The 25027-nt window shown below is 42.6% G+C and overlaps 1 protein-coding gene across 1 annotated transcript; it reads left to right on the top strand.

Annotated features, from left to right (window-relative positions):
• The first annotated feature begins 6804 nt into the window (after positions 1-6804).
• Positions 6805-23971, top strand: ankk1 (ankyrin repeat and kinase domain containing 1). The gene is made up of 8 exons (XM_078426594.1): positions 6805-7007; positions 9364-9655; positions 12802-12944; positions 16282-16331; positions 17757-17912; positions 18412-18527; positions 20544-20619; positions 22665-23971. The coding sequence occupies exons 1-8, from the start codon at positions 6805-6807 to the stop codon at positions 23969-23971; spliced, it is 2343 nt and encodes a 780-aa protein (XP_078282720.1).
• Positions 23972-25027: the final 1056 nt, after the last annotated feature.

The raw sequence follows: 25027 nt of genomic DNA, 5'->3' as shown, positions 1-25027 counted from the left end.
TAAGGGGAGGAGTTGGAAACATCAGTGATCTCCACCTGTGTGGATAGACAATCACCCTTCTCTGACACTTAGACCAACAAAGCAGGCCTTCCGTCTAAGGCACAGAGGGAAGAATCATTTGTCATTCCTTCAACAGTTCAATAACTCCATAATTTATTATATCACCTCCACACTATGCCTTTGAGAATGATTACTGCACTGAATGCTGAAATGTAGCTCCCCAAGTAATGGTATTAATCAAACAGAAATCCAAAAATATATCTGAGGGGAAAAAAATATTCTGTGAAATGTAGTGTGCTTATGGACAGTAACTTGAATTACTGGGTTAGCACGCAGGAATGTGGCTTAGCAGTAATGAGTGAATTAAAACAGCGCTCTCTTCACCTGCTGCTAGCTGATGTTATGTGAATCCTGCCCAGCCAGATTTCTTCTTCTTTGAACTTGCCTGAAAAGAGAGAGAATTTTTAAAGAACTGGTTGCTCATGTGCTTGACACAGTGAATCGAGGGTGGGGCAGAAATTAAATTCAAATTTACTCAAATTTGGAGCAGCATTTGCAGCAAACTCTTGAGCGTGCAGAGAAACTATCTGCCAGTGACATACAGGGAGTAGGTTAGTTATGGCTTTTTAATTGTGTAGAAACAATCCCTGTCCATTATTATCATGGACGTTAGTCAAGATTGATGATGAAATAACCCAATTATTTCCATTCTACCTGGATATATATGTGTCAGTACAGTATAGGACTGTTCTTTAACCAGTAGTAGTACAGAGAAGCCAAGGTACATGCCAGTGTACGGACTGGAGGAAGGAACTCATCTTTTCAAAGGTTCAGAAGTTGTAGGAGCAGAATTGGCCCATCGAGTCTTCTCCGCCATTCCAATCATGGCTGATCTATCTTTCCCTCTCAACCCCATTCTCCTGCCTTCCCGTAACCCCTGACACCCATACTAATCAAGAATCTATCAATCTCCACCTTAAAACTATCCATTGACTTTGCCTCTAGAGCCCTCCATGGCAATGAATTCCACAGATTCACCACCCTCTGAGTAAAATAAATTCCTCCTCATCTCCTTTCTAAAGGTACGTCCTTTAATTCTGAGGCTATGGCTTCTGGTCCTAGACTCTCCCACTAGTGGAAACATCCTCTCCACATCCACTCTATCTAGGCCTTTCACTATTCAGTAAGTTTCAATGAGTTTTAAAGGAGATGTTAAGATAGTCAAAGAGAGAGAAGGGTAAATCTGCAACACAGATTAAATCAGAGAAACAGAAGTGCCACTCAGTTCAATGTTCTTACCCAGGCACTCTGAAGAAACTAGGTTCAAATTAACAAAATGAAAACTAGAACTCTTCTTCATAATTTCTTTTCTCAAGGCATGGAATGGAGTGGAATTTGGAACAGCCCAATCTCCAACCTTCCTTCGAAGATAGACACAAAAAGCTAGAGTAACTCAACGGGTCAGACAACATCTCTGGAGAAAAGGAATAGGTAATGTTTTGGGTTGAAATGTCACCTATTCTTTCTCTCCATAAATGCTGTGTAACCCGTTGAGTTTCTCCAGCTTTTTGTGTCTATCTTTGGTTTAAACAAGCATTTGCAGTTTCAACCTTCTTTCTCTCGAAGTAGTCCTTAAAAATATTTCAGCTTTCTAAATTTATGCCTGTTGGTAGTTTTGAATAATTCCAATTAATGAACTACTTTATGAATGATTGTACCTGTCGTGATTGTGGCAAATACCATCTATCCCTACCTTTACACAGCCATTGATGTGGATGGCAACATGGCCCTCTTCTAAAGCTCTCCGTTGACATTTAATTGAGAGTAACCATGATTGCCTGCGTGTATTTTTATCCCTGACTACAACATTACTCATATCACTGGCATTTTCCCCTCTACATTGTCATCTAAATGCAGACTATTAGTTCTCATGAATATACTGATGGCATCCAGCCCAATTTAACCAAGTATTTTTCTCTCGCAATGTTGTCTGCTTGTATGCTTCACATTCAGAACTGGATATTCAAAAGTTTTCTCTAACTACAATCTCTCTCCCTGATATCTGAAAATAAGCTAGATGATTTGAGTTCTGTATTTGATACCTGAAGTGAATTTAAGATTGTATATCCATAACATTATCTGAACTCCCCTGGTTCCAAAATAAAGATAAATGCTGGGAACACTAAGCTGGCTGGGCAGCATCAGTGGAGATTGGTCCAGAGTTAATTGCACAGATGAGCATAAATTGAGAAAATGGTGAAAGCATGTTAACAAAAACAGCTGTCTGGAAGATGTATAAATGGAGGGAATACTGAGGAAAACCAAACAATGTTTCTCTCCATTAATGCTACCTGGTCCATTGAGTATTTCCAGCATTTTCTGTGCTTATTTTGATCATTCAACATCTGCAGTTCCTTTGGTTCCACTGCCCCAGGACAGGAAAACCAGCATGGGAGTTAAAATGGCTGACAACCAGGAGATCCCGTAGGTCTTGGCGAATTGAGCACGTGTTCAGTGAAAAGGTTGCCACGTCTACGCTTGGTCTCACTGATGTTCTTGACTGATGTGAGGCTCACTGTATTAGCCCAGTTCTCATATACTGGAGAATATCTGAGAAAGGGTCTCGACCCATAACGTCACCCGTTCCTTCTCTCCAGAGATGCTGCCTGTCCCACTGTTCTCCAGCACTTTGTGTCTAACTCATACACTGGACACTCACTCATTCCCAAAACTCTCAAATTCTTTCTATAAGCTTCTCACCTCCCTGATAAAGCATTTGATTATCTGCCTTGAAATTCTTTGTGCATTCTTGTTCAGTTTTGTGTGATAACATAACATTCCTGAGAGGCAGCTTGCTATGTTAAAAGTTGAAATTTAGGGTGTGGTGTACAAGAGTAATGCAGTTGAAAAGCCTACTACTTTGTAACACTTCAATGTTGGGGATTCATCCCAACTAGATAAGTCAAGGTGTTCTCATCTAACCAGTTAGTAGCAACAGGCTGCCTGTGGCTTATACAAATCCAGCAAATTGATTCAGATGCAAGTCAATCTCCAAGGTATGCCGAATCAGTTGGTCTAGCTTTGGCAGTGACTGGTGGAATGTTGACCTTGGCCTCAGTCCATTCAATCCATGGATATTTATTGACTAAGGCAGGGCTCAGTTTTAACTTCATTGCACGATATTGATATGTGGATGCCAAGTGATCATGTGATAGGACTCACTTATTCCCTTCACATGTTGTCAGACTGCTGGTACTGTACAGGTTCAACAGAAATAAACTTAGAGAACACACCCCCAAAAAACTACCAGTCTTTTTAGCATTTAAAAACAAAGCAGACAGGTGAAATTAGGACCCATTTCCATGAAGAATAGATAATGGTTGGCAAATTTTCAAACAATAATTTGTAAACTCTGCGAGTCTCTATGATTTATTGAATGTGCACTTGTATATTCATTTGCACTTCATTTGAACTGTAAAACAATATTTTTTCTGACACTATATTTAATATTTATTTTCTAGCTGCTCTAGTCTAACTATTATAGAAGCAGATTTTAAACTAGATATTTTATCATTCACAGAGTTTCAGAATAAATTGCGTTGCAATCCTCTTACAATGTACCAAAAATGTCATTGACCTCACTGAATTTATTCCAAAGACTACTGGAGCACACTGCATTTTTCCTGCACCAACCTTTGAAATGAATGATAAATGCTTAATAGAAGTTCATCCTGCACTAAATGAAATGTTCAAGTTCATAGATAGCTCATACTTTGGTCCTTATCTCCCCAACAAAGATGTTGAGTGGGATTAATCAGCCTTACATGCTCCCTTTATTTAACTAACAAGCTCTGTTTGAGTAGTTTGGATATTACTGATGGATGGAAAGGATTGTTTTAAAGATTGGAGAAAAAGTAGGAAGTGTCTGGCCAGTTTTGCTCATTTTGCCCACATCACCGTTAGAAAGAATAAACCAGACATTTGTTTATTGTATCTTGCTATACTTGAAGGTGAGTGTTACGTTTGCCTACAAATGGTGTCAGGATTTCAAATTGTGCATAAAACTAAAATGCAGAACATTTTGCCATCCTTGTAAAACACGTGAAGTCAGTGGATTTTTATGACAATTGGCTGTTTTGAAGCAATTTTTATTTCTGTTTCAGTTAATTAAATCTCTAGTTGATGAAAAGGTGAGGTGGTGTATAAAAACAAGTCTCTTTTCCTAAATGGTGTACAGCTCTGCAGCATAATTTGAATATATTCATTTTATGAAGAAAGTCAAAGTGTTTCATTGCCGCAGCCCAACAGGTGATCTTTCCACTTGCTTACACTAGTAATGTCCATATAATCTGGGTGGAATGTCCATATAATCTGGGTGGAATCAGCAGGACCAGTGCAAAGAATCAGGGAATTTAAAACAAAATTAAATCACAAATAAAACGGTGATTATCCACAGTCTTTTACTGGCTCACAGTTCAATTTAATCAAATTGGATCCCAACCATCAAACTGGCCATGTTTCCATTGCAAAATGAGCAGATCGTGCCCAGACCTGTTCTACCACAATAACCCTGCTACTTGTCTCTCTGGAATAGAAATTAAATAACATTGAACCAAAAAATTATGTGTTTATTTCATTTGCTGCACCTGCATCAAATCCCCATACTGTATGTGATTCAAGTCCCATACTGTATGTGATTCAAGTCCCATACTGTATGTGATTCAAGTCCCATACTGTATGTGATTCAAGTCCCCATACTGTATGTGATTCAAGTGCCCATACTGTATGTGATTCAAGTCCCATACTGTATGTGATTCAAGTCCCATACTGTATGTGATTCAAGTCCCATACTGTACGTGATTTGAGTCCCCATACTGTACGTGATTTGAGTTCCCGTACTGTACGTGATTTGAGTCCCCATACTGTACGTGATTCAAGTCCCATACTGTACATGATTCAAGTGCCCATACTTATACTGTACTTGAGTAATTTAAACTGGAAGCTTTTAGACTTGAACAATTTCAGGTCAGAAATGCTGGGGAGGAATGTTGGGCTCATGGAGCAAGCCGACTGGACCATTGATGCTCCCCAGGGCAACCGAGGAATTTGAATTAATCAAAACTGAAATATAAGTTGCAACGAAACCACTGGATTGTCAAAAAATTCACTGACTGCTTGTGTTCATCAAGGAAGGAAATCTGTCATCCTTACCTGGCCTCATAGATGCCTCCAGCTCCACCAATACCATTGATTCTTAACTTCCCCTTCAGTTCAGGGGAAATTAAGGAAGGTCAATAAATGCTGGTCACGTCATGATTTTTTAAGCACTGGGAAATAAAGATTCGAACACTTCAACTGAAGTCTGTGCCTTGATTCTCTGGCCTAAATAAGGCAGGGTGAACAAAGGGCCATTGACACGACGAGCTCAGAAGAAATTAATGTTTCCAATACTTCAATTTTGTAGGTTCACAATTCTCCCGTAGGTTCCAATATGTTGCCAGATGGTTCAAGGGTAATGCTGTGTTCTGGGACCTTGAGGATAATTAATGTCTGAGCCTTGGCAATTGTTGCTGTTTCGTATGAAGGTCAAGGAGGCTTCATTATATGTTCTCAGCCAGACGGCATATAACAGTGTAGGAAAGAACTGCAGATGCTGGTTTAAATTGAAGGTAGACACAAAGTGCTGGAGTAACTCAGTGGGACTGGCGGCATTTCTGGAGAGAAGGAATGTGTGACGTTTCGGGTCGATCAGTCTGAAGGAGGGTCTCGACCCTTCTCTCCTGTCCCGCTGAGTTACTCCAGCATTTTGTGTCTACCTTCATATAACAGTGCCGGAGTGGAGCAACCTGCTTCATTTCCACCCAGCCACAGAACCTGAGGCAAGGCACAGTCCCCAAACTCAGTGGTGGCAGAGTTTGTTGATGCTCGAAAAACTAATGCTTCCACCAGAGATACTGGTGAGAACTGTTGCTGAGAACTGTTCTGCATTCAGTGTGTTCTTGGAGTATTCAACTTCATGTTCTATCTTACAAGACAATTACGTCCTTCTACTTCCAGTGCCCAGAAGGGTTTATGTATCATTGAACCCCTGTGGTTTGTAGAATTGAGATGTTTTACTTGCAGATGTACAGTATGTTAAGCTCATGAAGTCAGGCGAAGGTCCTGTACCAGGCATTCCACAGTTTCACATGTAGCCTTGGGTCTGCAGAATTTCATCTTGCATCGTTATAATTGTGTTATTTTCAAGAGATACTGCCACAGGACATAATTTTATATCCCAAACCTTTCTGGTTTTTTTATGACTTCCAGCATGGCTCTTGTCTTGAGTCAGAAAGCTGTGGGTATGAGTCTCTGAATATTTCAGAAATAATGAAAATTGTACAGTAGTTAACTTAGTGCCGGCCTTTGATGGTGAGTCGTCTTCATCATTACGATGGGTCACAGTAAACCAATCTGAGTGCAATATTACTCAGCATGGCTGGTTGGTGTGCAGGGTGATGTGTATTCAAAGCCACTGTAATTGCATTAGTAGTGCAATGTTATAGCATTATACACCCAGCATAGTCTGAAGAAGGATCCTGACCTGAAACATCGCCAATCCATTCCCTCCACAGATGCCTGACTCACTGAGTTCCTGCACCATGTTGTGTTTTCCTCCAGATTCCTTGCATCAGCACAGTCATTGTGGGTGACAGCATTCCTCTTTTTGTTTTGATTTGCACTCGGCTCTCCGCCCCTGACTGTGAACAGGAAGTACAGGGCCAGTGGATTCTCCTTTCCCCAAAGCTGTCTTCTCCTCGTGCCATGGCAGGTGAACCAGAGGGCTCTCTCCTTCAGCGGTCTACCACCTCTCCAGGTGTGTTTACCGAGGCTGACTTTGTGTCTTTCAACAAGATCGCTTCAGGAAAGTTCGCAAATATCTTCAAAATAAAACACAAACTGTGGAGAGTGAACTTGGCCCTAAAGTGCTGCCATTTGTTACGTGAGGAATCGTCATCATTTGAAAGGTGGGTGTCAGAGATTATAGTTACAGTTAGAGATGCATTCACTTTTCAACAAAATATAAATTGATAATTAAAACTGCAGTAAGCCATTTATAGGAATTAAACTTGGATGAGATGATTTATATCCACCAGTCGATTACTGTGTGATGGAAATTGCTGCAGGCTAGTTTTTGCTTTTTTCTATAATCTGCAAAGATTGAGCATTTGGATGGCACAGTGATGGAGGTGGTAGAACTGCTGCCTCACAGTGCCAGATGACTGGGTTCAATCCTGACCCTGGGTGCTGTCTACCTGGAGTTCTCTCTCTGACCGTGTGGGTTTCCTCTGGGTGAGATGGTTTCCTCCTACATCCCAAAGATGTAGGTTTATTGGCCACTGTAAATTGCACCTGGTTTGTGTGTGGTGGACAGGAAAGTAGGATAACATAGACTAGTGTAAATGGTGATCAATGACCTCGGTAGGCCACGCTCTGTCTTTCAATCAATCAGTTTATATAATTGGTTAGTTCTTGACGTATTGATAAGTACAGTATGCTTTGGGTGGTGGGACCTGATGAGTTATGACAATAGACAACAGACAATAGGTGCAGGAGGAGGCCATTCGGCCCTTCGAGCCAGCACCGCCATTCAATGTGATCATGGCTGATCCATTTCCAGTTCCAGTAAAACGCTCTGCCGTAGTTCATTATAGAAACACATGGAAGACTCTGGCATTCTACACTCAATGGCATGTAGACACAAAATGCTGGAGTAACTCAGCGGGTCAGGCAGCATCTCTGGAGAGAAGGAATGGGTGACGTTTCGGGTCGAGAACCTTCTTCAGAGTCTGAGGAAGGGTCTCGATCCGAAACGTCACCAGAAACGCCAGAGATGCTGTCTGACCTGCTGAGTTACTCCAGCATTTTGTGTCTACCTTCGATTTAAACCAGCATCTGCAGTTCTTTCCTACACAATGCAGTGGCCTAAGTTGTTTAGTAGTCAGGCAGTTCCTCTAGTCGCAGAGAGGAGAACCCATAAAACAGATGGCCAAATGGTGAATACTGATTTACTGTGTGTAAAAAAAACCGAAAGATTAAAACAGCAGATGCTGAAAACATGAAATTAGAAAGATGTTTGAAATGCTCAGCAATCAGGCACTGCCTGTGCAGAGAGGAGCAGACAGAATGGCAGCTCCACAATCTAACAGCTTCTGATTCTGTTGTATTTCTATGTGAGCACCTGTAGTGGTCCTGCCTAGAGAGGGGACTAACATGCTTATTTAGATAAACCAAAGTCAATTAGATATAGACTGAATTCAATTCAATGAGAGGGAAAACGACTTTTTAAAAAACTTTTAATATTTAAATGTTAATAATGAGGTGGCACTGTGGTGCAGCGGTAGAGTTGCTGCCTTACAGCGCCAGAGATCCAGGTTCGATCCTGACTACAGGTGCTGTCCATACGGAGTTTGTACATTCTCCCTGTGACCTGCATGTGTTTTCTCCGGGCGCTCCGGTTTCCTTCCACACTCCAAAGGCGTGCAGATTTGTAGATTAATTAGCTTCGGTAAAGATTGTAAATTGTCCCTGTTGTGCAGGATAGTGCTAATATACAGGGCTCGCTGGTCGGCACGGACTTGGTGGGCTGAAGGGCCTGTTTCCGTGCTGTAACTCTAAACTAAACAAAACTAAATGTTATTTTAAATTTGAGTGTCCTCGATCAATAGATGAAAGGATCTGGGTGAAGTGGGTGGATCTGCGCTGAGGATTGCAGCTGAGCCTATCGGAACCACTGGCTGGTCACCATTCATAAATGTATAGGCCCGAGGAATCTCCCTGTATGGAGACTGTAGATGTTGGAGTTATGGTCTCAGGATAAGGGGCAGGTATTTTAGACTGGAGTAAGGGGAATTTTCTGCAATCAGACGGCTGTGAATCTTTGGAATTCTCTACTCCATTAGGATGTGGATGCACATATACTGTGTACAATTAAATCTGCTCAATAGATTCTTAGGTGCAAGAGCCACAAAGGAATATAGGGCAAAACAAAAACAAATGGAAGTGACATCGATGTTCAGCTGACCTTATTGAAACGTGGAGAATATGAGATGTCAGAGTTTACTCCTGAGTCTATTTCTTACGTTCTTACGTTTGAATGGTCAGGTTAGTATAAAGTACACACACACACACACACACACACACACATATATATCTATATAGGGATATATACATATATATCTGCAGAGAAAGTGCAGATAAAAATTGTGTAAGTACTGTAACAAGATAGATAAGTCTAAAGATTGGAGGAGATAAAAACTAAATCTGCAAAAGAATGTTATGGCAGGTAGTTTGGGACATTACCTTTCTTCTTCAACGTTACAGGGACATGAACTATCTGATGGAGGTGGCAGGGAAGATGCTGAGAGTAAAGTTTCAGCACATTGTGCCAATATATGGAATTTGTACGCGGCCAGCTGGAATTGTAATGGAATACTTGGAAAATGGATCCCTGGATAAATTGCTCATCAAAGATACTTTACCTTGGCCAATGAAATTCCAGATTATTCATGAGATATCTTTGGGAATGAACTTCTTGCATAGTATGAAGCCACCACTACTTCACTTGGAGTTGAAAGCTGGAAACGTGCTCCTGGATGAAAACCTTCACATCAAGGTTGCTGTGTTGATTGTCTGATCAGAACTCTCATAACTGACAGGGTTAAGGCAGCTGGTGTAAGATCGATTAGTTTCCAGCCTTGGTTCAGTGATAGCTCTCATCTCTGCATTGGCTATTTGCGGTTTCAACTTTCATTTCAACGTACAATGCAGTCTGACACCCTAGTGAGTGCAGAACCATCATCAAGATTTAAAAACTAAATCAAATTTTTTTTTGCTAATGTCCAAGAGATAGATTGCATTACAGATTAAAGCAGTATAATGATATTAATTCCATTTATCATAAGAGATAAGCTACAGAATATCATTGCAGCACTGTGCTAAATCAATCAGTTAACAGCACAATCCCTAGCAAGTGGTGAGAGTTCATTAGTTGTACCAGCTGGTGAGACAGTTCATTGTCACTCTGGTGAGGGTACCAACACTGGTCCAACCAAGGTGAAGCCATGAAGTCGTGGTGTACCTCGACTTTCAGAAAGCCTTCGACAAGGTCCCACATAGGAGATTGGTGAGCAAAATTAGAGCACATGGTATTGGAGGTAGGGTACTGACATGGATAGAAAGTTGGTTGACAGACAGAAAGCAAAGAGTGGGGATAAATGGGTCCCTTTCAGAATGGCAGGCAGTGACTAGTGGGGTACCGCAAGGCTCGGTGTTGGGACCGCAGCTATTTACAATATACATCAATGACTTGGATGAAGGGATTAAAAGTACCATTAGCAAATTTGCCGATGATACAAAGCTAGGTGGCAGTGTGAACTGTGAGGAAGATGCTATGAGGTTGCAGGGTGACTTGGACAGGTTGTGTGAGTGGGCGGATGCATGGCAGATGCAGTTTAATGTGGATAAGTGTGAGGTTATCCACTTTGGTGGTAAGAATAGGGTGGCAGATTATTATTTGGATGGTGTCAAGTTAGGAAAAGGGGATGTACAATGTGATCTGGGTGTCTTAGTGCATCAGTCACTGAAAGGAAGCATGCAGGTACAGCAGGCAGTGAAGAAAGCCAATGGAATGTTGGCATTCATAACAAGAGGAGTTGAGTATAGGAGCAAAGAGGTCCTTCTGCAGTTGTACAGGGACCTAGTGAGACCGCACCTGGAGTACTGTGTGCAGTTTTGGTCTCCAAATTTGAGGAAGGATATTCTTGCTATTGAGGGCGTGCAGCGTAGGTTTACTAGGTTAATTCCCGGAATGGCGGGACTGTCATATGTTGAAAGACTGGAGCGACTAGGTTTGTATACACTGGAATTTAGAAGGATGAGAGGGGATCTTATCGAAACGTATAAGATTATTAAGGGGTTGGACATGTTAGAGGCAGGAAACATGTTCCCAATGTTGGGGGAGTCCAGAACCAGGGGCCACAGTTTAAGAATAAGGGGTAGGCCATTTAGAACAGAGATGAGGAAAAACATTTTTAGTCAGAGAGTTGTGAATCTGTGGAATTCTCTGCCTCAGAGGGTAGTGGAGGCCAATTCTCTGAATACATTCAAGAGAGAGCTAGATAGAGCTCTTAAGGATAGCGGAGTCAGGGGGTATGGGGAGAAAGCAGGAACGGGGTACTGATTGAGAATGATCAGCCATGATCACATTGAATGGCGGTGCTGGCTCAAAGGGCCGAATGGCCTACTCCTGCACCTATTGTCTATTGTCTATTGTCTTACTATGAAATGTTGGAAAGACACAGCAGGTCAGGCTACATCTGTGGGAAGAGAAATAGAGTGAAAGTTTCATGTCACTGACTCTTTATTTGAGCAGACAAAGAGAGAATATATGCAGTCAAATGCAGTGGAAATAGGGGGAGGATTATTCGGAAGCACCAAGATCGCGTGGAAGGTAGTTGAGATAAAATGAGCAAAATGGTGATAATGTGAGGTGAAAGGGGTGACAGTCAAACAAGAATATACGGTTGAGAAGATTTATAAATGAGATTAAACAACATCATTATCCCAAACTTTTGAAGTTTGGTGCAATGGGCCCAGTAAAAAGATGAGAAGATAGATTTCTATTGTGTAGTACTTTTCAAAGCTGAACATTGTATTGAAAAGTATTTGGTGAAAATAAGGCAGATACTGTGAAATTCATTTGAGTGTGTGATGTGCCGTGAAGGCCATTCTACAACAGTTATCACACGTATGTATCAAAGTGAAGTGGAAAAAACAAGTCTCTGCAGGAAGGAGTCTTGTCCAAAGTAAGTTAGAGAGCAATTCCTCATGGTCAGGGTGTCTGTTGCTGCAGGCAGCTGAGGAATCTCCTGCAACCTTGAATCTGCAACTCTGCAGGTTAGACAGGCAATACTGGTGAGCTGTTTGTGTGGTGTTGGGCACCATTCCAGTGTTTCTCGTCCACATTGACCTCCAGCACAATGTCTAGCCATCTGTCAAAGATGTGGGAGCCCACTCCTGCTTCCTCCCTGCCAATGCTGCAGAAGGCAAGGCTGGCATTTGGCCATCTGATGTGAGACAGTGCCATCTGTTGAGGATTGCTAGCAGCACTCACCAAGGTGCAAGGGACTCTTGCTAATTCACCTTCCTGCATATCATTTGAAATGACACGCAGTTACCATGTGTAAATGTATTGAAGGTCTGAGAATACCACAGCTTACATACACAATTGTTTATGTGTCAGGCATGTCTCTCTGCCACTGCCCTGGAATAAACTTGCCATGTCCATTATATGTTCCCATTTCTAAGGTCCAGGTGGTGGTCTTTATTGGCTTGCATTGAACGTCATTAAACCAAATAGAGTGGGATAGAGAAGTAATGTGACAGGATCTCTCTTTAAATGGCGTCCAGCATAATGGCTTGCCCAGTGGAGTGTGGCGTCCAGCATAATGGCTTGCCCAGTGGAGTGTGGCGTCCAGCATAATGGCATAATGGCTTGCCCAGTGGAGTGTGGACTCCAGCATAATGGCTTGCCCAGTGGAGTGTGGCGTCCAGCATAATGGCTTGCCCAGTGGAGTGTGGCGTCCAGCATAATGGCTTGCCCAGTGGAGTGTGGACTTCAGTATATCGACCTTTGTGCTACACTTAATTGTTAAACCAATGCATGCACATAACACCATAATGATTTTTAATCATCAAAGAGACACTTGCGTGAAAGAAAATGTTAGTGCTCACTAACAAGCGTATTTTTATATTATATAGATAGCAGATGTCGGATTATCAAAATGGGAAGATATCATGAGTAACATGGAACAAATTGAAAGGTCTGCTATGAAAGGAACTATCATCTACATGCCACCAGAATTGTCAAATAAACCTTCTGGAGTCAAGCATGATGTTTACAGGTCAGATTTCATTGAGTTACATGATCTGGTTATGTCTTCAAGTTTAATTCCAACGACTTTTAGTAGCAGTCTTACCGGTATTATTGAAATGCAGCATAGTCAGAATTGCTGTTGCTTAGATGTGAAGTTAAAGGAGACTCATTGTTAAAGGTTGCTGCATTAATTACTTGCTATGATTTCTACATTACAATGATAGCTGAATTCAAAAGAGCCTCATTGACTATAAATTGCTTCTGGAAATGCTGGGATCGTTTGAGGGGCCACATGGATGCTCTGATGAAGCATCAACAACCTGAACTGTTGCCTAGATCTCGTTCGTGCTGGGATCGTGCCTGTCCTGAGAGGTTCCACATTTTGTTTTTGTTTCAGATTTCCAGCATTCACATTTATTTTGTAATTCTCATTTACTATATGGGTGTGCAATGTTTGTCTTTGTTCTTTGTTCTTTCCACTTTCTTCCAAATGTGCAGTCTGTGGATGTGTGCTTTATGCTGCTTCTTTGGGCCCTTGCTCTTTGGTTGGTCACACCTCCATGAACACAGCACTATCTCTGAATAGAAAACCTAATCTTAGGAAATCATTAGCATGCTACTATCCTGAAAGTTACGCTGTCATGCACTACCTTTTCTGAGATCTGTCAACAGCTGGTAGCTGATGCAATGAGGTGAATGCCAAATGGTCCCTAAGTTCTGAAAACGAAGTTACTTCCTGAAGCAATAGTTTTTCACATCACACTAAAATAAACTGCTGGAAGAACTCAGTAGGCCTGGCAGCATCTGCTGAGAGGAATGGACAGCCATTTTGGGTCTTGCCCTTCTTCAGAAGAAGGGTCCCAACCCAATACATTGTCTCCAAAGATGCTGCCTGGCCTGCTGAGTTCTTCCAGCAGTTTGTTTTTTGCTCTGGGTTCCAGCATCTGCAGTACCCTATGTCCCTAGTTATTCCTCTTGGATTGTTCACTGATTCAAGCCATGTCTGAGATGTTTTATATTGTTTTATATCTAAATATTATTATTACATTGAAAATGATTTGTGATGGAGATGATTGAAGCATTTAACCTCATTGATTACATTTGAATGAAAGTAGATAATAGGAAATCTGCAATTGTCTCAGTGTTCTTGCCTCTTTGATAAGTAACACCTTTCCCATTAGTAACTGCGGGACAGATTTCATATTCAATTTTGAAGAAATTGTTTATTTCAATTTATAACAGCCTTCTATATAGTTCCTGAACTGCATCCCATTTAATTGTCCACCAAGCACCTGAGGAAAGAAATATAGTTATTCCAGCATCTGTGACGTTTTGATGGGACAGAATATTTCTGGGACTGAAGTGATGCGACATAAATTCAATGGAAATTCATGCATTTTTTTATTACTCTATACCACGAGGATAACAAAGTCTATAGCTCCCATATGTCAAGGTGTGTCAATGTACCGCTCACTGAAGTACCACCTGTGAGGCACAGCCATGTAGGTATTGTGTCAGACTCTTTGTGGCCATGAAGATCATACAAACAGACATATGATCAGCCAAATGATCAAATAAGTTTTGGTTGTGTTAATTGAATGATAAATGCTGACTAGGACTGAAGGACAGATTCCTCTGCTCTTTAGATTAACCCTTGAGAAGATCTAATGAAAAGGAACTGCAGATGCTGGTTTATACCAAAGATAGACAAAAAATGCTGGATTAGGGTCAGGCAGCATCTTTGGAGAAAATGAATAGGTGACGTTTCACATTATGCTGGAGTAACTCAACGGGCCAGGCAGCATCTTTGGAGAACATGGATAGGTGACGTTGTGTGACGAGGCCCTTCAGACTGAAGAAGGGTCCCGACCTGAAACTTCACTGATCCATTTTCTCCAGAGATGCTGTCTGATCCACTGAGTTACTCCAGCACTCTGGAAGAAGGCACCTTCAAAGTTGCAGAATCCCTAAAATAGTGTTGTGGAATTCCTGGCCATTTATACGCAAGCCTATGGATATCCCTGCCTTCCAACCCAGGGTCAGAGAGCTTCTCCCTAGCCACAGTAAACACATCAAGGAGTACCTGAATAAATCAGCACCAGGGAAAGGAAGGAAGGAAGGAACCATATGAAAGAGAAAGGAATAAAAGAAAAGATTAATAAAGTTGGATGAAATCGGATTAGGCAATTGGTAACAGCCACCCTCATGCTGATGGATAAAGCGAGTGGGAATAAATATTGATTTCCTCGTTCATCTTTGCTACACGGTCCATGTTTGTTAAACTCCATGCTGGGAACAATAACATTGCCACGACACTAACTTACATAACATTATTATTTGGGGTGAAACAAATCTTAAAAACCTGCAAACAAACAGATTTTGTCACTAATATTCATGGAAACTAGTCATATTTCAATGAATTAGAGCAGCTGTATCATTTAGCAGTCAGAATTTAGCACTAATGGAAATTAATATTAAAGCTTTCAGTGCCCTGTAACCATTTAACGTGATACAAAGGTATGGAACTTGCATCAATACTTGTTTACCCAACATGCCTCTGCTCTGACACCTACATAACCCACTAGTCTGACAACTATTTTATTTTAAAATCTCTATTTTTTTTCCCAAAAAGGTTCTTCCACGGTCCCACTCTTCCCTACCTCTGTAATCTTTAGCTGCTGAGATCTTTGCTGCCCTCCCAATCGATTCACCATCGGTTGTTAAGGAAAGAAAACTGCAGATGCTGGTCTAAATCAGTCTGAAGAAGGGTCTCGACCCGAAATGTCACGCATTCCTTCTCTCCAAGGATGTTGCCTGACCCGCTGAGTTACTCCAGCATCTTGTGTCTTCCCACCATAGGTTGTTATTCCTTCAGCCTCCGAGGTATAAAGGTTTAGAATTCCCTTCTTGCACTACATACTCCTCAATATTCCCCTACATCCTCCACTCTCTATCCCACTCAATATTCCCCTTGAAAGCCTACCTCTACGATACGATAGTGACATTCGAGAGACTTTTGGATAGGCAAATGGATATGCAGGGAATGGAGGAATATGGATTATGTGCAGGTAGGTAAGATAAGGTCTTGGCATCATGTTCAGCACTGACTTTGTGGTCTGAAGGGCCTGTTCTAGTGTACTATGTTCTATAACCAAGATTTTGAGTCTCTTTTAAGATCTCATTTTGTTCAATGTGAACGTTTGTTTCAGAATACTCTTGTAAAGTATACTGAGAGATTTTTGTATTGATGCTTTAGTTGATTTGTACCAGTGTCATTTCTTTGTCCGGTTAAAAAAGACCAGCATTTGAGTTATGCTGGACAACTATGCTGTCGTGAAGAAACTTACTGTGAATGTTTTTTCCAGCTTCTCCATTCTTGTGTGGGAGGTTGTGACGCAGCAGAAGCCTTATGCTGGTAAGACATCACTAACTCCCTGCAAACACACCCCCACAGTCATCGCGGCAACTGCTAATCCCTTTATCAATGGGATTTATCATTTACTTTAAGAAGGATTATCTAAAGTGCGATCTTACAATGATAGATGTATTATTATTATTACAGCATTTAATTATGAGCACTAACATTAATTTTGTTCAAGAGTTTTGTGGTCGATGTAGATGGATGTGTTTGAATACAATTAAGTTATCTGCTTGCTTTTCAACCTCATTGCAGTGGTACTTAGTTATCCCTGTAGAAATCATACAATATTGCTCCTCAGAAAATAATTCAGTTGTTTACCTGATTCATCATGACATTAAATCATTTTACTTCCTCTGAGACTGCACTGGTGAACATGTTTATTGATCTGTTTAGGAAAACTAGTTTAGCAGTTGCATCTTATATTAATGCAAAAGAAACATTAACACAAATGGTACCTGAGCAGTGAAAGCTATATCAAGCAAAACACACTTCTGAATGCATTCTAAATTACTCTGGCCAATGTCATCTGTTTATTCCTGCCTATTTTTCTCAAATTACTGAGAGGTAATGTATTTATAATTAATTCTGCCTTTGTTTATGAAGAGGAGATTTGATATGTGATTCAAGTCACGTTGTGCTCCGGCAGGTTAAAGAGTCAAGCAGTTTCCATTAGCTATGATTCAGAGGCCAAGAGACAGTGGTGATGATCTAGACTGTCTCTAGGGGTAGTTTAGTTTAGTTTAGTTTAGAGATACAACGCTGAAACAGGTTTATCGTCCCACCGAGTCCGTGCCGACCAGCGATCCCTGCAGACTAACGCTATCCGACACACAGTAGGGACAATTTACAATTTTACCAAGCCAATTAGCCTACCAACCTGTACGTCTTTGGAGTGTGGGAGGAAACCGGAGCTCCCAGAGAAAACCCACGCAGGTCACGGGGAAGTCGTACAAACTCCGTGCAGACAGCACCAGTAGTCGGGATCGATCCCAGGTCTCTGCTGCTGTCAGGCAGCAACTTTATCGCTGAGCCATCGTGCGGCAGGTAGTAGAAACAAGGAGTGCTAGAGCTTCCAAAAGGGAAATGGATGGGTAGAAGAGAAATAATGTGCAAGGCTGTGGAGAAAAAAGAGGGAATAGAACTAAATAGATTGCTCTACAGTGAGCAGGCATGGACTCGGTGAGACGAACACTTTCCTTCTCTGTAACAACTCTCTGATTATCATTTAACAACAGTGTGTGTGTGTGTGTGTGTGTGTGTGTGTGTGTGTGTGTGTGTGTGTGTGTGTGTGTGTGTGTGTGTGTGTGTGCGCGCGTGCGATGGGACTCCATCTTGGGTCGTACACAGCTTTAATTAAGACAAGATCTGGTGTATTTCAGTATCTAGATGCTTCTATTTGCCGTTCTATCTATATTTCAGGGACTGATGTACTGGCTGTATATGTGAAAGTTGTGGCAGGAGAGAGACCGTGCCTCAAAATAATCCCAGAAGATGGCCCTCCAGGATGCGCGCAGGTGGTTGAACTGATACAAAGATGTTGGAATCAGGAACCAACGAGACGACCTGTGTTCTCAGGCAAGCTGCTTATTGACGATGGGGCCAACACTTTACATGGAACTGTGGTGCTTGTTTACAGATCGTTCTAAACTAGGTGTTGGCAAAAAGTCTGAAGAAGGGTCCTGACCTAAAACAACATCTTGTTTGGAGAGAGAATCAGAGTTAATGTTTCGGTTTATGGTCTTTCATCAGAGCACCCTGATGAAAGATCACCAACCTAAAATATTAGAGAGTAGAAACAAGGAACTGCAGATGTTGGATTACAAAAAAAGACAAAAAGTGGTGGGGTAACTCATTGGCTCAGGCAGCATCTCTGGAGTACATGAATAGGTGACGTTTAGGGACAGGACCCTTCTTCAGACTGATCAGTCTGAGTTACTCCAGCACTTTGTGTCTTCTTTACTGTAAAGTATTAACTCTCTATCTTCATCCAATGCTACCTGGCCTGCTGAATATTTCCAGTATTATCTGCTTCAATTAAAACCAATAATATTTTTTTTATCATTTTCTTTTCTAGAAATCGTTGTGGAAACTGAGATATTGTGTGGCCTTTTACAGTTTCCAGATATTGACGGCAGTAGGACAATTGAGAAAGCAAGGATGTGTCTGCCTTCACCACGCAGTAGCTTTCACGTATGCTGATCTCCTGTGATAGCCTTTATCTTCAAAACAAATGGTGTTAAATAGAAAAAGAACTAACATTAATCTAGAGAAGCTGCAGAACAGATTGAGAAGGATGGATGGAGTAGGGAGTTGCAAGATCTAGAGGGCATAGGTTCAAGGGAAGGAAAAGAGTTAAATTGGATCCGAGGGTCAAGTTCTTTCACACGGAGGAACTTGTGAAAGAACTGCAGGAGGAAGTGGTTGAGTTGGGTCCAATGACAACATTTTAAAGGCATTTGGACAGGTACAAGCCTTTTCCATGGATTGGAACATTTTAGAGAGATATGGGCCAAACGCAGGCAAATGGGACTAGTATAGACAGGCATCTTGGTCAGTATTGATGGGTTGGGCCCCAGGGTCTGTTTCCATGCTGAGTCACTCTTTGAATCTAACACAAGTACCCCTTTCACAACTCAGATTAAGCCGTAGTAATTTATAGGAGATGAAATAATTTTAAACAGTAGTTTCTCTTTTAATGGATGAAAATGGGCAGTTAATTTGTATACAATATGACCCTCAAAACATATGAGGGCAGTCATTTTTTTGATATGTTGAATGTGGATAAATGTCAGTAATGACAAGATGAACCTCAAAATATGGAAATAGTAATTTCCATATCTGCCTGAGGGACTATTAAAGCAGTTTTCAAATGCCCCTTGTGAATGGTAGCATCTTTAACAATGCAACGCTCCTTATTAGAACAATGAAGTATTCACCAATATGTTTACGCTCAATTATTCACAATGATCTGATTCAGAATCTAGAGTGCCAGTCACAATAATGCAGCCGAGACAAGGATAGGTTGTCTTTACATCTGCAGGTACAATGTGCTGACAGTGAGATGAAATAAAGTAAGAAAGTGTGGCTAATTTACTCATTGATGTTCAAAACATGCATACCCTGGCAAGGCAAGAACTGTTGACCATCTTTAACGGCCCTTGAGGAGGTGGCTTTACCTTGCACTAAACGTTATTCCCTTATCATGTGTCGGTACACTGTAAATGACTCGATTGTAATCATGTATTGTCTTTCCGCTGACTGGATAGCACGCAACAAAAGCTTTTCGCTGTACCTCGATACACGTGACAATAAACTCAACTTAACTGAACTGGTGCTGAGCCACGAGCTCTTCTGACAGACGTACTCTGAGAGTCCTACTTTTGTCGGGAGTTTCAGGATCTACGCTAGCTAAATACTTAGTGGTGCATTGCAAAACCCCTTTTGTGCTGTACATTCTGCCATCATTTTTACCCAAATGAACTTCAGGAATTTAAACGAGACATTGTTCCTCAGGGTTTATTTTGTGCTGCACCCTTATCACAGCATCTCAAAGGAGAAACAATTATAGTTCCCAGTCACTAAAATTTAAAAAATAAAAGTTAAAAAAATCTTTTAATAGCTATAGGCTTTATTGACACCAGTGCAATGATGGTGTATTAAACCATATTATGCAGCCTTCAGTGTTTTTAACATGCAGTAACAAAAATAAACTTATAGCCATTAAAAGAATAAAATATACCTTTGATTCTGTTCTACCTCTGGGGAAATTGACCAGGTAGAGATTGCAGATAGTGGACAGTGTGAATTAGATGGTTGCACACATCAACATTGATGTGTAACTGTGATGTGCAACTTAGACAGCAAACATCCATCACTTACAAAATTACACTGGACTTACTGAGTTGCTACAGAAGGCTGTGGAGACCAAGTCAATAGATATATTTAAGGCAGAGATAGATAGATTCTTAATTAGTACGGGTGTCAGGGGTTATGGGGAGTAGGCAGGAGAATGGGGTTAGGAGGGAGAGATAGATCAGCTGTGATTGAGTGGTGGAGTAAACTTGATGGGCCGAATGGCCTAATTCTGCTCCTATCACTTATGTCTTGTGACCTTATGACTAAGTAGTTTTTGAGAAAATCAAATGAACAAAGATTTAGAATTTCCTGACAACTAATCAGCATTCTTATTTTTTTCCTTTCTGCTAGAATGGAACAATAATTTCAGAGATTGCAAGTTATGAATTGCAGAAGTTAAGTCTGTTGTCAGAGGCTGAAACCAACGGTGAGTGTGTGCATGTTCCCCAGAGTTAGACCGGACCATATTCATAGAAACATAGAAACATAGAAAATAGGTGCAGGAGTAGGCCATTCGGCCCTTCGAGCCTGTACCGCCATTCAATATGATCATGGCTGATCATCCAACTCAGTATCCCGTACCTGCCTTCTCTCCATACCCCCTGATCCCTTTAGCCACAAGGGCCATATCTAACTCAGTGGTGTTTGGAAGCCGTAGAGATACAGGACTGCCCTTCGTTCCAAACACCTGATTTATGAACAACCTACACATATAAACAAGCATTTGAGAGACCGGTGGGATGGAAGTGAATGGATCTGCTGGCTGTTGCGGGTCTGTAGGCATCTTCTGCCGGTGGGAACGAGGCATTTCCCTGAGCTTTCTCTCCGCACAACTCCTCCCTGAGCCCTCCCTCGGGGTTGGGATGAGCAGAGCAGAGTTGTGTGCACTGAATGGACTCACTCACTCACTCACACTCTCACTCACACTCACTCACTCACTCACTCGCTCACTCACTCACTCACTCACTCACTCACTCACTCACTCACTCACTCACTCACTCACTCACTCACTCACTCACTCACTCACTCACTCACTCACTCACTCACTCACTCAGTGACTCAGTGAGGCTGGCTGGCGGCTGATCTCTCTGGACCTGTGCTCTCTCCCATCACCGCTGTCTCTAGCATCCTCTCCCACATTTCCAATCTGTGAACGGTTCGGGTTCTGAAGGGAACGAGAATCCTGTTGTAACCTGGTAACTGTTTGCAATCTAAATGAAGTATGGACAATTGTGGCTGGAATTAACAGGGTAGATAGTGTTTCCTCAGACCGGGGAGTGCAGAATGAGGGGGCTTGCTTTGGAGAGGGGGTCAGATAGATATGGTTGGAGGAGAACATCGAGGGGTTTTTAATCTCCAGGGCTGTGCATGCTGAGTTGTTCAATTCGTTTAAGGCTGAGGTGCCAAAAGAAAAGGATTCTGTAGATTCTGGAAATCTGAGAAAAAAACAGAAATTGTTTAGCAGGTCAGGCAGCATCTGGAGAGAGAGAGAAGCAGAGAGGAATGTTGCAACTAATTCCAGGAACTAATTACCACTGTGTATTTCATGGGTTTATCATTGGTTTCCAGTTGAGTTCTGCTTGACAGATTATCTGTGTTTGCTGGAGCCTTGAGCAAAACACAATCTGTTGGAGGAGCTCAATGGGTCAGGCAGCATCTGGGGAAGAAATGGACAGGCAACATTTCAGGTCAGGAACCTTCTCAAGAGGGTCCCAACCCAAAACATTGCCTTCCCATATTCTACATAGATGTTGCCTGACCTGAGTTCCTCCAACACTCCTTCAAAACTCTGATTTGAAATACAGAGTTTTAGTTTCTTATTCAGAATCTTGTTCACAGATAACAAGAACTGTGGGAAATGATGGAAAATGAAATAAAAATACAGAATGCTGTAAATACTCAGCCAGCCAAGCTGCGTCTCTAGAGGGACAAGCAATTACAGTTTCACCGATGCATGTTCTCCACTGATGTTGCCTGTCCCGTTGAGTTACTCCAGCACTCTGTGAAACGTCACCTATCCATGTTCTCCAGAGATGCTGCCTGACCCGCTGAGTTACTCCAGCACTCTGTGAAACGTCACCTATCCATGTTCTCCACAGATGCTGCCTGTCCTGCTAAGTTACTCCAGCACTCTGTGAAATGTCACCTATCCATGTTCCCCACGGATGGTGTCTGACCTGCTGAGTTATTCCAACACTCTGTGTCTTGCCTTGCTAGTAAGACTTGAACCTGTGTTTTGCTTGTCATCTCTGAGAATCTGGCGAGAATAGATACAAAATGGTTCATGGATTAATGTTGCAAAAATCAGGTCAGTCACTGTTCTCTCATGAAGGGTCATTGACCAGAAATATTTATTCTATTTCCCTCTCCACAGATGCTGTCTGACCTGCTAACTATCCTCAGCATTTTACATCTTTGTGAAAGATCATATTGAATGACGTTCTTATTCATGATGTTGTCTACTTATTGCAGGTGAAGTCTCCATTGATTCTAGAAGGGAACTGTTGAACTCTCTACTAGAAAGTGACCTCAGTAATTTGAAGAGGACATTCACAAAAGAGCATGTTCGCTGGAACTTTGTGGAAGACTACACTTTGATGCACTTGTCCGTTCTGACTGGAGATGTGGAGTTTGTTCAGCTGGTTCTGGAGTCTGGGGGGTGTGTAAATGATCAGACATCCAGAGGGGCTACACCTCTGATACTGGCTGTGCAATACCACTTTGTGCATCTGTGTAAGTTGCTGATCCAGGAGGGAGCCAAAGTCAACCTAGTGGATGAAGACAAATGGGCACCTCTGCATTTTGCATCTCAGAATGGGGATGACCACATTGCCCGGCTGCTCTTGGACAAGGATGCCCAGGTGAATGTGAAGGAGTGCGATGGATGGACACCTCTCCACTTGGCCTCTCAGAACAGCCATGAGAACGTGATCCGAGTGCTGTTCACTCGAGGTGCAGACATCAGCTCACAGGACCATGAACATTCCACCTGTCTCCACCTTGCAGCATATTACGGCTACTACAGCATCACCAAGCTACTGATTACTCAAGGGGCCAATTTAAATGAAGCACAGACTAGCCTAAAGACACCGCTCCATCTCGCGGCTACAAGGGGTTTCTTCAGAGTGGCGAGGTTACTGGTGAACAGTGGAGCCGATGTCAATAGTCAGGACCACTTTCATTACACCCCTCTGCATTTGGCAGCACTGAGTGGCTACACTGGCATCTGCAGGCATCTGTTGAAGCATGGGGCTGATGTCCAGCAAAAGTCCTTGCAGAATTGGACCCCGTTGCACCTTGCTGCTCTGAAAGGTCACACAACAATTGTACGTCTTCTGATTGAACATTTCTCTGATCTTAATGTTGGTGGAGACCTTGAATGGACTTCACTGCACCTGGCAACATGCTACAACCAAGAGGATGTTGTCTCCGAGCTCCTTGAGAGAGGTGCCAATCCCAATGCCAGTGAAGCATCAGGGTGGACACCACTGCATCTGGCTGCCCACAGAGGCAGATTCCGCTGCCTGGTCAAGCTGCTTGACCACAAAGCCAATGTGAACGCTGTCAGTCAGATCGGGTGGACATCACTGCATCTGGCAGCCATAAATGGTGAGGTGAACATCGTGAGGATGTTGATCATGCAGGGAGCTGACCTGAAGGCCCGAGACCAGTATCACAACACTCCCCTACAGTTGGCAACGAAGCATCGGAACCACAACGTGGTCAACATACTCTCAGCTGAAGAAACGGCAAAGCAGGATTCCAGACTTACCTTGTGATGGGCTGTTCGCAAACTCCAAACACTTGATGTTGGGGATTTAAAATCTGTTAAGGACTGGACCTTCCTCATCTGAATTTCTGCTTGAATTGAGACCAGAGTGTTGAATGTAATCTTCCTCAGAATGGCAGCGTGCCCAGAGGAAGAACAATGGAAGACCGGGGGGGGTGGGGGGGGGGAGAACACTGGACCCGGCGTAGGGACCGCCCAGAGGGGGGAGGGGGAGAACCATGGAGGGCGTGGGGACAGGGGGGAGGGGGAGAACCATGGAGGGCGTGGGGACAGGGGGACAATGGACCCGGCGTGTGGGGACCGCAACAAGGGGGGGGGGACAATGGAGCGGCCGTGGGGACCGCAACGAGGGGGGGGGGGGGAACAATGGAGCGGCCGTAGGGACCGCCGCGAGGGGATGGGGGGGAGAACAACGGACCCGGCGCGTGGGGACCGCAACCAGGGGGGAGGGGGGAACAATGGACCGGGTGTGTGGACCGCCGCGAGGGGATGGGGGGGATGAGGGGGGGACGGGGACAATAGAGGATTTCATTAAAAAAAATATATATATTTAAAATCTAATATTTTCCATTTTATCACTCAGTGTTCTTTTACTAAATTATTTTTCTGCTTGATAGACACAAAGTACTGGAGTAACTCAGTGACTCAGTGCATCACTGGAGAACATGGATAGGTGATGTTTTGGATCGGGACTCTTCTTCAGTTTGAATAAAGATCCCGGCCCAGAACTTCACCCATCTCTTTTCTCCAGAGATGCTGACTGACCTGCTGAGTTACTCCAGCATTTTGTGTCTATCTTTGGTGTAAACCAGTATCTGTAGTTTCTTGTTATTACATCTTCTGTGTGCTTAGTTGATGCAGTAATTAGCCCAAAAAACGTTGAGCAATGTGAAATTTGTCATAGAGACAAAGAGTGATACAGCGTGGATCCAGGCCTGTTGGCCCAACTTGCCCACACCGGCCAACAATCTCCCAGCTACACTCGTACCACCTGCCTGTGCTTGGCCCATATCCTTCCAAACCTGTCCTATCCATAAATTTGTCT

The sequence above is a fragment of the Rhinoraja longicauda genome, chromosome 32 (assembly GCF_053455715.1).
Source record: "Rhinoraja longicauda isolate Sanriku21f chromosome 32, sRhiLon1.1, whole genome shotgun sequence".
Classification (NCBI taxonomy): domain Eukaryota; kingdom Metazoa; phylum Chordata; class Chondrichthyes; order Rajiformes; family Arhynchobatidae; genus Rhinoraja; species Rhinoraja longicauda.
This window is presented reverse-complemented; position numbering and strand designations above follow the sequence as displayed.